Here is a 14,460-nt window from a genome sequence, read left to right as displayed (position 1 = left end):
ACTGAGCCACCAGCGATGCTTAACCACGTGGTTTGGTCAATAACACCGTGGTCGTAGGGGGAATAATATATAATATGCAACGTTTCGGGCAATGGGCCTTCTTCATAACACATAAAGAGGGCAACTATGGTTGTTACGAGTGAATGGGTGGACCAAAACTTGCTCCACCGCTGAGCCACCCGGCCTGGCTTTCATCTCGAGAATATTGACACTGATGCCCTTTGTTTACAACAATGGATTTTGTGGCACTGCCCTCTGCTGCCCATCACATCGTAGCCCGTGTGGCATCGTCGTCATGATCGTCAAGATGAACTTATTTTCAATCCCGGCACCATTCCCATCACGACCGCTTTGACCTTTCGCCACCCCCACCTACTCCTCCACCTTGATCATCGCCATCAGCCTGGCGAGCACAACAAAGCGCACGCCAAGCAAGTCCCAGGAGGCGCGTTAAGTCTCGGGGTCACCGCTTGCGGTGTTTATCCTCCGGAGTCTGTTTTGCATTAAGCGCCGGCGGTCACCGAGCATTATCGAGCCTCGGACAATCCATCTCTTCCCCCCACCGCCCCCCGCTGAGACCTCTCTCCCTCACCTTCTCTTCTTACGTTTTTGTTCACCTCCACAGCATCGTCAGTAACCGCACGCTGCCCTGTCCGCCACCGTGCCCGTGCACAATCGTCCCACTTGCTGGTTCCCATCCTTTTCTGACTTCCTAACCTCCACCCCCCACCCCTCTTAGACAAACTCACACGACAACGCTCGCGAGGGGGCATGACCCATTCGGTTACGACGGCGGCCTCGAATCATCTCACGCACCAAGGGTCGGGGAAGAAAGCCGGCTCGAGAGAGCCGGAAGAACCAAAATTGAACTAATAAAGTCCAGGAGGCAGAAAACAGCAGTAACGGATTAAAGGCGTTCGCGGTTGAGGAACGTGAAGATTCTCTCTCTCTGCGTGTGACGTGAAAAAAGTTACGATGGGTCAAAATGAAAAAAATATAAAATTTTAAGAAGAAACACACGCGAATGTTTTCGATCTCAAAAAAAAATTCTAATTCAAAGCGGAAGAAGAGGAATTTCGTAGAAGATTTTTAGGATTCAGACGTTTTCCAACCCAACCATCACCATTATTATTACGAGCAAAGCGCACGTCCTTTTGAACGTGACCGCCCGTACCTCCAGTCAGCCACCCAGAAAGCCAGCCAGCAAAACCTTGTTCTAATACGGCCCTCGAAATGATATGATAGCGTATCCTGCTGTGGAATGCGGGTGACGTCATCACGCAGATGTGCGCGGTGACCTCACCGCCACGCACCCGTAACTTGGCCGCGCCAGCCAGCCAGGAATCCAGGCATGACATCCAGCCAACGCACTTTTTTTTTGTTTCTAATATAGTATGACGATTATTATCATCAAAGTGTATTTGCACGGATGGTTTCGCTGGGAAATGTTTACTTGCCACAAAGACAGCCTTTGAACACTGAGCTGCAAATATCGGTTGCTATATCGAGCAACGGGGCAGTGCTCTTCTTTACTGCCTGCCCTGAGTCAGTGATAGCCATTTCACATTACTACGACAGGGTGCCAGTATATCCAATCACTGCTGAAGTCCCCAAGTCGTTACTTATTTAATTGAACACGGAGGGTGATAATTATGACAATGATAACATTGGTCAACACACTTTTTCTGGCATAAGGTATTCCAACGGTTTTAAGGTAATTTTGGGGTGCTGATTCCAAATCTGGCATCAGTTTTTGTCTATCACATCAGGTTTTGAGATATCAAATATTGCATTTTTTATAAAAACTGCAGAAGAAAAATATTAAATAAATGTGGATATCTACATAAAATTATATTATCAACACACTATTCTAAAAATACAGCACCATATTTTAACACTAAAGCAGTCACCGACTCGCAACAACTTGCAATCATAAGTGATAAAGTTAATTTCGGGTAAAATCAATGAAAATGTTGTATGCCGATAGCATAAAAATGAGATGTGATAGGGCAAATCTGAGATCAGATTTGGAATCAGCACCCTGAAATTAGTCTAAACAGCTGCAAAAGTTCAGGCGAAAAAAAAAATGTTTTTATTGTTGACCAGTGTAATGGGAGACCCAGACTGGGATTTAAACTCGTAACCGTCTGGCTGATGGAGGAGCATCCTGGAACAACTTGACTAGCCACGTGATCTCATTGTCCAGAGGGTAAGTTTTTGTTGAGAGAGAGACGATCGAGTGGATGAAAAAAGTGAACTATTAAAGTTCATTTGGGAAGTCTTTCAATGATGCACTGTCTTTTTTCTATCGAGCTAATGTCACTTGTGGCAGAAGGGTCTTCACTCGGGAGAATCCAATATATCCCCCCGTCAAGGCTATATATTTCGATATATTTAGATATGTGTGGGTTATCAACTTTTACCAGGACATACCACAAACGTGCCTGCTCTGAGCGCGTGGTGCTGACCCAGGCTGGGTGATGAAAGGGAGAGAGGTATTCTGGGAAAATAGCTCCTCTGTTGTAGCGACGGGGGCGGAGGGAATTCGGGAGCTTTGAACCCGACACGGAATCGCGGTCTCGCAGGGAGGATCAGAGTCGGGCCGAGCGAACGCTCCTAGGATTTTTATTTAGAGCCAGGGGTCCTCAATTATAGTTGCTGGGGGAAGATGGGAGACGCTCTGTGGAAACTAAAACCTCGCCATGCTCCACAGCTCTCTCTTTCAAAATAAAATCCTACTCCACAATTGTATCCGCGCTATTGGCGTCAAGCCATGGGACTATGAACTCTGGCAGGGCAGAGAAGCCCTTCGTGTTATAGAACCGCCCACGGAAGCGGATATCACAGATCCCTTTTCAATTATCGCTTGTTAACGCAGGCGGTGGCATGGCAGCACCTGTCCAACTACCATGCCGCTGATGGTTATGTTCGTGACATGGCAGTCAAACCGATAGAATTTTTTTTTTATCAGAGCTGACTTTTAGTCAAATTCCGCGCAGGGCCAAACTTTACGTATTGGCTTTGTTTGTGCTGAGACCGTCAACTCGCTTCACTTGAGGTACCCGGTTTAATCAAAGGCAGTGGCTGAAAGCTGGATTCGAACCCAGGCTCTCAGTGGTGGCGGCTCAGGGCTCTGACCTCTGACATCTGACCCACCCGACGGCCACCTCAGCCTTTTTCCTCTCCAGTGCCTCTTCTCCCTTCGCGGAGGTTGTTGACGATGCATCTCCACCTCTTCACCTGCTCCGTGTCAAAGACCCAAGCACTACCAATCTATCCATTCCCTGTCTTCCTCTCATCCTGACCGCCCCCCATCTGCCCGCACGCCCGCCCTCTACCATTCCTGTAAACAGGACAACCCTAGCCCTGACGCGAGAATGCAGGAAAAGGCTCTTTTTTTTCTCTCCCCCGGCAAAAATTGCCATTACCCGAGGAGTGGGTTAGAGAGGTCAAAAGCGCAGCCCCTGCAATTTCCCTTCAGGGGCCACCGCTGGCAAAACTATCTCTGCTCAGGCGAGAGCGCTGCAGTTCCCTCCAGAAGGTCTGTTCGGCTGCTCTTCCACGCTGGTCAATTAGCGACGTGACTTGACCAACGGTCGCCCCGTCACCGGAACCCCCTCCGGGCCAGGTTGACGGGTGAAGGAGAACCGGTCCGCGCAGGTAAAGGCGCAGCCCTGCAATGTTCTTGGTCACGCCAATGCCAGCGGAAGGGCCTCCCACTTTGGAGGGAGCTCTAGCGGGAGCCCCTTTGGAGGGTATGTTGGGCCGACTCATCCACACACCGCCAGAGGTCTTGGATCTTGCAAGAGGTGGGGAATACCTATAACTTTACCCCGTGGGGGAGGGGCTATGGGGAGGGGGGTGGCAGGGAGTGGCGGTGGCGGTAGGATTTAAGAGACTTGCCACGCGATTAACCGGCACATGCGAATTTTCCCATGGATCGGAATCTGCGGCACTCTGCTAGTGCGGCTGATGCAGCGATAGCGCCGGTTTCTCAAAGGAGATCTCGAAGCTGCACGCTCAATTCAGAGCGACACTTTTTTTTTTGCCGGAAAACAGTTTTGAAATAATTAGCACAGATCCGAACCGAGATGCCAAACTCGCCACGCTGAGTTCACGGCCATACAAACTGCGCCACTACTTGTCCGGGCACACGGCAACGTTGTTGGCATTTTGTAAAGGCGGCTGCGCGCTGCTGATGATGCTCAGTGAAGTAAAAACCATTGCACAGTGTGTTGCCGTTCGGGACCCTGAGCCCTGAGGTAGAGGTGGAAATTCCATCTTCTAGTGGCAGGGGCCAGCATATTAACCCATGGGCCAGAGCATAAATGGGGGTACCCCTTAATGTAGCAGATAATTGGTATTCCCCAATTGATTACATTACTTATAACAGTGCATTATTGGATAACCCCATTCCTTAGAAGAGAGTTTTCGCACAATCATTTTATCTTTGACACTGGTGTAACCGTCCACCGCATCAGAGCATCAACAGGCCTCTGCACGCAGATCAAATTAAAGACAAGCCACAGTGGTACAATTCTGGCTATGCAACCGAAACCGTGGACCACATCGTAAACCACCGTAGTCTGTGCCCCTTCAATGGAGGAGTAGAGAAGCGACACGAACTATCTCTCTCCTGAAGCCCTCTCGTGGCTAGCAGACCTCGACATTAGCATCAGGCTCCTGAACGTATTACCATCATACACAAGAATGGAATCGCGAGATGTAGCTGTTATTGGCCACGCAGTAAACACATTGGAACCACGAAAGAGATGTAATCTCAGGTGGCACCGATGCTCATGGACCTTTATCTGTAAGACAACTGCTATTGACTTCCCACAAATGTGGTGCTTCGTTTTTATTCTACGCCAGAGCGATGACGATGAGCGGTTCACTCCCAAACATGATTTGAATTAATAAATTCCAACTAAAAGACAAAACATTCTTCCACCTTTGCTGCCCAAAAGAAAATCTAAATGTATGTTAAAATGGTTTCCCTGCTCAAACGAGCACTGGTTAGCCCTCACCAACATCAATGCTGGAAAATCCACATTCGCACGGCGAGGACGCATCTGTCCACAACGCGATCGTCAAAACAATAACGCTCAGCCACATCAAGTGATGCACACCGATGTAATCCCCCTTAACCGGCATATCTTGCCCCATCGACATTCCCAACTCTAAAAGCAGCATGGCAATCTCCCAGCACTATCAATACCCTCCCCACCCCGCCTTCCCACAGTGGCCACATTACCACAAAGCCCCCCCCCACCCGCTCCTCTGAACTGGGAGAGTGTGCACCATCTATTCCCGTGAGACCACCGCTCAAAACAGCCGCCCCCGGTCGGCCAGCTCGTTAGCAAAATCGCCGCGACTCTCTCGGGGAAACGGGGAAATCCGTCACGTTAATGGAGACAGGTCGAGGAGGAGGAGGAGGGCCCACCAGTTAACCCCGTGGATTCCACCTCCCCTCGTCTCCCTCTCGCACCATCTCCAGCCTCCCGCCTTTGCTCCGGTTTGTTTTGTCCTCGTGATTTTGTAATTCTTAGCCTTTTTCTCTCAAACCATTTATCACCCGTTAACTCTCTTCTTTAAAAAAAATAAGTAAATACATTTCTCGCCACCCCCCTCCCACCACTGCCCCCCCCACACCCTACATCTTAGCTCGGTTGTGTTTTTTGGTTGTTGTCGGACCCTCTGTCCCTCCCTGCCTTGCGTCGCCGTCCGGCTTCTCCCGTGTGGCCTCGGCTCGCTCGGCCCCCCGAGGCGACGCTCTCGAGCGCGGCGCCACCGCCGCCGCTACCGCCACCGCTCTCCGTGTTTAAAAAAAAAAGGGGGGAAACGCCGAGACTTTCAGCATCAATCAACTCCGAAGAGGTTTGGAGTTTTTTTCTTATCCCGCTCTCTCTCTCTCACTTAAAAGTGGCATTCTGCTTTAACCAAAAAAAATCCTTGGAGCAGGGCTCTGCAAGATGTCATTTTTACGACGGGAGATTTGTTTAAGTTACCAATTGTTTTTATTTCCCCCCCCCACCACCACCCCGTTCATAAGTTGTCCGTCACTTTGCCGTTTGTGTTTGCACGACTGACGGACCCCGGTGGTTGGAGCGCACACGGCTTGAGACGTAACAGGAGGTGGCAGTACAGCAAATAGGTTGCTGACCTGCATCTGTCGAGGCTTATCGGCGATGCGCCTCTTCGGAAGAGGCAGCAGCCACTCGTGGGTGCTGTGGGTATCTGCACTTGTGGTGGGGGTTATGATGCCCCAATGGGGGGAGGGGGGGGGTACCCCTTTTAATTTATAAGCTCTGATAGAGAGATGACAGACGAGACAGGCAGGAGAGAGTAACAACGTGACGTGAGAGAGCGAGAGTGGTTTGGAGGAGAGACGAAGGTTGAACGAGGTGAGAGGAGAAGGGAGATTGCATCGGTCGACAGCCAAAACGCTTCCCAAATAAATGTAGTCCAACTTTACTAATTATGGGTCACTGAGAATGAAAATGATGCTTAAAATTGTTGATCGGCTCTAGTTTTCAAGATATGCTACTGGGTCAGTATCTACGACCCTTGATTTGGAAATGGCAGAGGATAAGTGAGTTACATTTTGATTTAAAGCTTTCGTGACTGCAGGAATTCATATTCTTGGTTCTTTCGGTAAATTCATGTAAGAAGGAAACAATAAAATAATAAAACAATAAAATTCTCACGACGTTTCGACTGCAACACAAGCAATCATCATCAGGTGTGAAAAACACAGCAAGAAAATTTGAAAAAAAGTGGCGGTTTTTTCATAGATAAGTGAGTTATGAAGGGAAGGGACCTCAATTTCAACCAGAAATGACTAAAATACATCTTTGACTAGATCTATGAATAAATATATGACTGGGTTTGGACAGTACTTGCTTATTGAGAAAATCATGAATGATGCAATCTGAACCTGGTATTGCATCATACATCATATGAATTGCATCATGTCATTCCTAGAAGTCATGGATGATGCAATCATATCTAGGCTTACATCCCTCTGCTGAACAAATTGCCCTATATCAGCTCTAGAAATAATGCAGTGTCGTGCTCTCTTATTTGTCAGTTTTTGATTTTGCAAAGGGACCCATTTCTGTTTAGCGAAAGTGAGCAGAGAGATACCACGTACTTGTGTCAACAAAGCAGATAACTTCTGCAATGTTTGTGGTGAAGTGACTTTTGCATCACAAAAGCGCAGTATAAACCACTATAGTTAAGAAAACCTATCACCTTTATTTTGGCTGTAACATTGGAGATCAGGACAAAATGTGGGCCCCACCACTTGTTGAATCAAGGAAGATGTTGATACCACCCTTACACATAAAGCTGGGTCTGATGAAGAACTTTGTCAAAGCCATGGACAAAACACAAGTAGCTTTCAAGTACCTCCGTGGAAAATGTCCAAGGTTAAGTGAAGCTGAGATAAAGGAAGGTGTCTTTGTTGGTCCTAAGATTCGTGAACTTCTTCGAGACGATGAATTTGACAGTGCACTTCGTGGCAAGGAAAATACGGCATGGAACGCCTTCCAGTTAGTGGCAACACATTTTTTCGGAAACAAGGCAGACAACTTCAGGGAGTTGGTGGGAAACCTCCACAAGGCATACACAAGCCTGGTTGCAACATGTCACTAAAGATACATTTTTTGCACTCTCATCTATATTTTTCCCCACCGAACTGCGGAGCAGTGAGCGACAAGCATGGCAAGCGATTCCACCAGGACATTGCAACAATGGAGACACGCTATCAGGACAAATGGAGCCCATCAATGCTTGCAGACTATTGCTGGACAGTGACAAGAGACGCTCCGTTTAATGAATACGAGAGACAAGTCAAGAAGCGCTGAGTAGACACTGAACAAGGACTAAACTACGTACTTATATATACATCATGGTTTTTTGTCTTTCGTTTCATAATACATTTGATTTATTTTACCCTTTTGCTGATTTTAAAGTGTTACATGAACAGGACAGGTGACGTGCTATCATGTAAAGCAAACATTTTACAATTTATGAGTCAAACTCTACTATCTACACAATATACATAGACGTCAAATATAGAAACTTAACTCTCTTGGGAACAGTAGCCAATCAGTCGTTTTAATTGTCATATTTAAATTCAGCACATCAAAATCCATAATAAACAACACATTTCATCTCTGAAGCAGACGATGTCTAAAAAAATTGGAGACCAGTGTTATCACGGGCAGGCATGAGAGGAATTCATTAACTTGTAAAATGTTAATTACTCGTTCTGGATTTCCTGCGATTTAAAATCTCGCTGATGATTGGATGACCCCTCTTCTTGGTTCGTTCGGTAAAGTCACGTAGAAAGACCTGTTCTCCACCTGAAGACGGCTGCTTGCGTTGTGGCCGAAACGTCGTGAGAATTATTTTATTATGTTTTATTTTTATTATTTTATTATTTTCCTTCTACGTGACTTCGCCGAAAGAACCAAGAAGATGAATCCCTGCAGTCACGAAAGCTTTAAATTGGATGACCCCTGTTTTTTTTCTCTCTTTCTTCACAAATCCGTGGGCCCTTCAGCCGTCCGGGAACTCTTACGCTTTTGTTTAGTTTGCTTCTGCCTAGCAAAACACCCCTGGGCGTCTGGATGCCCTGAAGATTGTTTTAGGCAAGGGATAAAAGACGCCCGCGGCGTTTCGTACGAAAATCACAAATATGTTTCCGCGATTGTTTTATCTCTCCCTTCTAACTGCATCGACGACGGCGCCTTTAGATATCGCCGTAGCGCACGAACCGTAGGTACCGAACCACTCTTATGAACTCCGGGTGAGATGACAGAAGAGTTACAGCCACGGGAGGGACGTGAGATGCGGTGAAGGGATGGACTCGGAGTCACGTGATGTAGGCGCCATGGTTGCAAGACGTTAACTACCTCGCCTGGTGTGCAGGAGGTCGCGGGTTCGACCACCACCCTGACGCCTGGTGTATATTTGGAGTTTGCGTGTTCTCTCTCTCTCTCTGTGGTCGCGTGGATTTTTTATCCGGGTCGTCCGGTTTTTTCCCACCACATTTAAAAATCAACATGTGCATTCAGAGTTTATGGCTGTTGCTATACAGTTCCACGTGATGGGTCGCTTCTGGAAAAGAGTGATATAGCTAAATCGGGCCTTACCTGGTAAAATACAAATAGCTTCTATTTTACGTGGGTGTCGGCCATGTTTGAAACTTAACCAATTATTTGGTGATGCTACCGCGTTCATTGACAGTCGCGCCCACAATCTCAAACGGCAGCAGACCACAACATCGCCCCAATTCATGACATGACTTATTTTTTCCCAACAATACATCACATTTTAAAAAGTAGAGTCATCGACGTTTTCAGTTTCGTGTATGGCATGTTATCGGTTGGTCGTTTGGCAAACGTATGTTTCCATATAAAAAAAACAATAATATCCACTCTTATTTTTGCATTGATTTTTTTTGGAAAATTATTAATAAATTCCAGTTTTCCCTATGGACCGTTCCCGGCTCAGCCACACACACATACACTCACACACGCACACACACGCACACACACACACAAACGACTTTTGGGGCAAGTGCTGTCAGCGGGCAGCAAACACGCCTGACCGCCTTTGCCTCCCTAGTAGTGATGTTTACACATCGCACCAGGTACTCGTTTAATGCTGAGTCGACCTAGGGAAGGCACATGACCAGTTCAGATAATCCTCACTGGTGTTGCCCGTTAGCACACACACCTACATACACAACAACAACCGTCATTCGCCACTAAGTGGCGGTGACATCACCACGACGCTTGTGCCAGGCTATGTGCACCTTGAGGCCACGTGAAGTGTCGAACGCCCGCTGGCAGGAGGTCACGGGGCAGACCCAGTTGCCACGGGTCGACTGACTGAGATGAGTGGATGATGCACCACCTGTGCCCCCTACTGTGCCAACTTGCTGTGCATTAGCCACCCGGCGCTCCGCTCGTTGTTGTGAGCGTCGCGTCTCCGCCCTCCTTTGTTGTTGAAGGGCGACTGCCTCCAACTGCCCAGTAGCGTCCTTCACGAGCCTCCTCCACAGAGGCCGATATTGACACCGCTGGTACCAGTCATCAGCAAGTCCATTCAGCTCCACATCCTCCTGTACCACATCACTCCATCTCTTCTCTAGCCCGTACCGCGCCCGTTTACACCCCTCGATCCGGCCAAACAAAAGCTGTTTAGGCATGCGGTGACTTGGCATGCGGGCTACATGGCCCAGCCAACGCAGCCTTGCTTGCTGGAGGAGCTCACCGATGGAACTTTGTCCAGATCTTTCAAGGATTTGTGAGCTCCTCACACAAATCCAGCCTGGTTAAACCCAGGATGGATCGTAGGCAGGCCAGCCTAAATGTTTCTAACCGGCGAAGATGCTCCATTAGGGGGGTCCACGTTTCGCAAGCGTAGAGAAGGGAGGGAATAACCGTGGCCTAGAAGACCCGAAGCTTCGTGCGGAGCGACAGACCAGGTAGCTTCCACACAGCGTTACGCGCCCGATGAAAAGATAATGCCGCTCGACTGATTCGGAGTGAGACGTCTGCTGTTAAACCTACACACACGCACACACAGACACAGGCACACACACACGCACACACACCGGTCCTCACCATCTTGGCAGCGTTTTCCCGTGAAGCCGGGGCAGCAGCGCCACTCCAACACGGACGCGAGGCGGTACGCGAGTCGGTACGTCGGTCGCACCGCGCTGCGGTAGCTGCCAGGACGACACACACACACACACAAAGATAAAGATCCCCCGTATAGCCTCAACACACTGTTGGGGCAAGTGCTGTTAGCGAGTAGCACCGATAAAGGCCGACACGGCACACAACGAGGGTGGGTTGCGAGCTCGACGCCCGGCCGCCTTTGTCTCCCCAGTGGCGATGTTTTTTACACACCGCACCAGGGGAGACCCAGGACCGGATCAGATAATCGCCACCGGTGTTGGTGGCCATGAGCGGGACTCGAACTCGGGTGGCCTGGTTCGTAGCGCAGCGCTCACCGCTACACCAGAGCTCCCCACACGCTCACAGACGCGGGTACGGGCACACACGCGGGCACGCGCACACACACACGGGCACGGGCACACACACGGGCACACGCACACACACACGGGCACGCGCACACACTCGGGCACACGCACACACGCGGGCACACACACACACACGCGGGCACGGGCGCACACGCGGGCACGCGCACACACTCGGGCACACGCACACACGCGGGCACACGCACACACACGCGGGCACGGGCGCACACGCGGGCACGCGCACACACGCGGGTACGCGCACACACTCGGGCACACGCACACACGCGGGTACGCGCACACACTCGGGCACACGGGCACCCACACACACGCGCGGGCACGCGCACACACACGGGCACGCACACACACGCGCACACACGCGGGCACGCACACACACACGCGGGCACGGGCACACACACGGGCACGCACACACACGCGGGCACGGGCACACACACACGCACACATGCGGGCACGCGCACACACACGCACACACACACACGCTGGCACGCACACACACGCACGAAGATAAACAAACTGATTCTCCCCCATAGCCACTGGTGGCTATGGTCCCAAGCAAACTCGGCAAAAGCGTCGGGCCCCAAGCAGTTTAAGTGGATTTATTTTTGGATGAAAATGGGATGCACAAAATATCAACTCGAATGCAACAAATCCGATCCTAATGAGCATGAGGCAATTATATACAGTATTGTTTAAGTTTAATCATACTCTCTATTTTGTTAATTATACTACATAATTGCCTCTTGTCGACATCTGTCCCATTTCACTAAATTTCTGTCTCATCTGCATCTCTCTTCTATCATCTCATTACACTTTTCTTTTGTTCACATTTCACTCATCTCACTAAAATATGAACTAACGGCCCAATGAGTCATACAGCTCTTTTTGAGAAACGACCTGGCCACAAATGATAGCCCAACGAAGTGGCTTATCATGTGGGAATTTATAGCAGCCAAATACTCTAAACGCGTGTTGATTCTAAATGTGGAGGGAAAACCCAGAGGATCCGGAGAAACATCGACCACAGGGAGAGAAACATGCAAACTCCAAATATACAGTCGTCAGGGTATAGAAACCCACGACCTCCTGTATACCAGGCGAGGTAATTAACATCTCCTAGCCACTGTGGCGCCTAAATCCCGTGAGTCCATCCCCTCACTCCATCTCACGTCCCTCCCCTGGCTAGAACTCTTCTGTCATCTCACCCGGAGTTCATCAACTGAATGAGAGGGCCCCCAAAAAAGTAAAGTCTGCTTTAATCAACCCCCAAAAGGCCCATCAACCACCACCGACAACTTTAAATATCCATGCATATAGATATACACACTATAGCAATTGGGTAAGTGTTGTATTTGATCCTCAAGTGCTGTAATTGTAGCCAACACTACACCCGGCCTCCGTTGTGTCTCCAATGCTGATTGTTTACGCAACGCTTCAGTTACTCTTTTAAGGTTGGTTCAGCCTAGGTGAGGCCCAGGATCGGTTTAGATCATCCCCACTAAGGGGCCGTCCATAAATGACGTCACGCGATTTTGGACGATTTTTTGACCCCCCCCCCCCCCTTCGTCACACGACGTCACAAAAAGTCAGACCCCCCCATCAAATATGACGTCACAAAATTCTGCCCCCCCCCCTCCCCCAAAACCATATTTTGAAAATAAAACATGCTTCAAATCGCTTTAAACTATTGTCATTGTAGTGCGTATTTAATGTGGCGCTGCACTCTGATTTTGTAGGAGAAAACATTTATTAAAAAGTCCATTTAATTAAGTAGAACGTGTTGTCTATATTTATTTAAAGTTGCGCATTTTGATGTGACGTCACGTTTCTCAAACCTTCCCCCCTCGTCACATATCGTCACAAATGTCTGACCCCCCCCCCCCCCAGGTGCGTGACGTCATTTATGGATGGCCCCTAATGGCTGGGAATCAAACTCGGATCACTGGTTAATAGCGCGGCGTGCTAACCACTACGCCCAGGCTCCATCCACAGACGTTTTCTGTTTCAGTTTCATTTATTAGGTATAGCCCTGTTAGCCATTCGGCTCTTGAATCGGGTGCAACCGCAACAAACACAAAACTAAAACATGAACAAGAAAACATCTTAAAGTCAGACATTTGTGACGATGTGTGACGAGGGGGGGGGGAGGTTTGAGAAATGTGACGTCACATCAAAATGCGCAACTTTAAATGAATATAGAAAACACGTTCTACTTAATGAAATCGACTTTTAATAAATGTTTTCTCCTACATCAGAGTGCAGCGCCACATTAAATACGCACTACAAAGACATTTACGATTTGAAGCATGTTTTTTTTGGGGGGGGCAGAGCTTTGTGACGTCATATTTGAGGGGGGGGGTCTGACTTTTTGTGACGCCGTGTGACGAACGGGGGGGGGGTCAAAAATCGTCCAAAATCGCGTGACGTCATTTATGGACGGCCCCTACGGCAGAATAAGATGGAATGTGATGGTGAGTGACGGTGTCTGATTGGTGCAGCGTGGATGAGAAGCAGTGGGGGTTTGGTGAAATGGGCATGGATGAGGATAAGTGGTGGCAGGGGCAGAGCTCTGGTGGCAGGACAGTTGAGCCGATGTAGGAGCACGGCGTAGGGCTGGGGGAGAGATGTGGCATTACGCACACATAAAGCGAGGCTTTGGAGCTGGGTCAGGAATTAGGGTCGTCTGGGGAGGGTATAAAACAAAGTAACCATCATTGCCGCCCTGTGTCGTCACATCTCGGCAGCTCAGTAACGTTGATCCAGGCTCGTGCTTTGGTGGGTGTGGATGGCTTACAAATTTGCGCGCTAACTTCAGATGTAATGGGCGTTTACAGCAGCAGAAGGCAGTGCGGTAAAACTCATTATCCTGTCCCCCCCACCACCACCTTCACCAACCCGCACAGACCAGACCGGTGAAGTCTGTTCAAATAAGCCATCACGACGACAGGCACGGCGCGCGGGGGGGTGGGGAGGGGGGGCTCGTCCAGTAGTGGATCGAACTAAACAGGCGGTGCGCGTAGCAATGTACCCACACATCATAGGGCGTGATCGAAACGACCTTCGGTGGGTAACTGAAACAAACGAAATTCCGAGAGTTGTACAACCATTACGGGGGGGGGGGGCCGCCCTCTAACAACGGGAATGCAGCAACGCCCCAACTGAGCATGCCCCCCCCCCCGCCGCGCGCCCCCCTTCTCAAAATAGCGCGGAGTAACTCAATGCCTTGCAGACCCCCGTGTCTTTCGCGAACCCCGTGTGTGCGCGCGTGTGTGCACGTGCGTGTGCGTGTGTGTGTGCGTGCATGTGCGCGTGTCATCTCCTGCCGCTAACGAACCGCCGAGTTTTTATTTCCTGGCATCGAAAGGGTGACGGCGGTGGCAGGCGGC

At 49.5% G+C, this 14,460-nt stretch overlaps 1 protein-coding gene across 1 annotated transcript in view; it reads right to left on the bottom strand.

Moving 5' to 3' along the window:
• Positions 1-14,460, bottom strand: part of LOC144730839 (uncharacterized) — a 116,311-nt gene that overhangs the window by 93,639 nt on the left and 8,212 nt on the right. Inside the window, exon 3 of the mRNA XM_078611613.1 lies at positions 10,641-10,744. Within this exon, the coding sequence (XP_078467739.1) occupies positions 10,641-10,744 (104 nt within the window). The remainder of the gene's footprint in view (positions 1-10,640; positions 10,745-14,460) is intronic.

Source organism: Lampetra planeri, chromosome 37, assembly GCF_965212315.1.
Source record: "Lampetra planeri chromosome 37, kcLamPlan1.2.h2, whole genome shotgun sequence".
Classification (NCBI taxonomy): Eukaryota; Metazoa; Chordata; class Hyperoartia; order Petromyzontiformes; family Petromyzontidae; genus Lampetra; species Lampetra planeri.
This window is presented reverse-complemented; position numbering and strand designations above follow the sequence as displayed.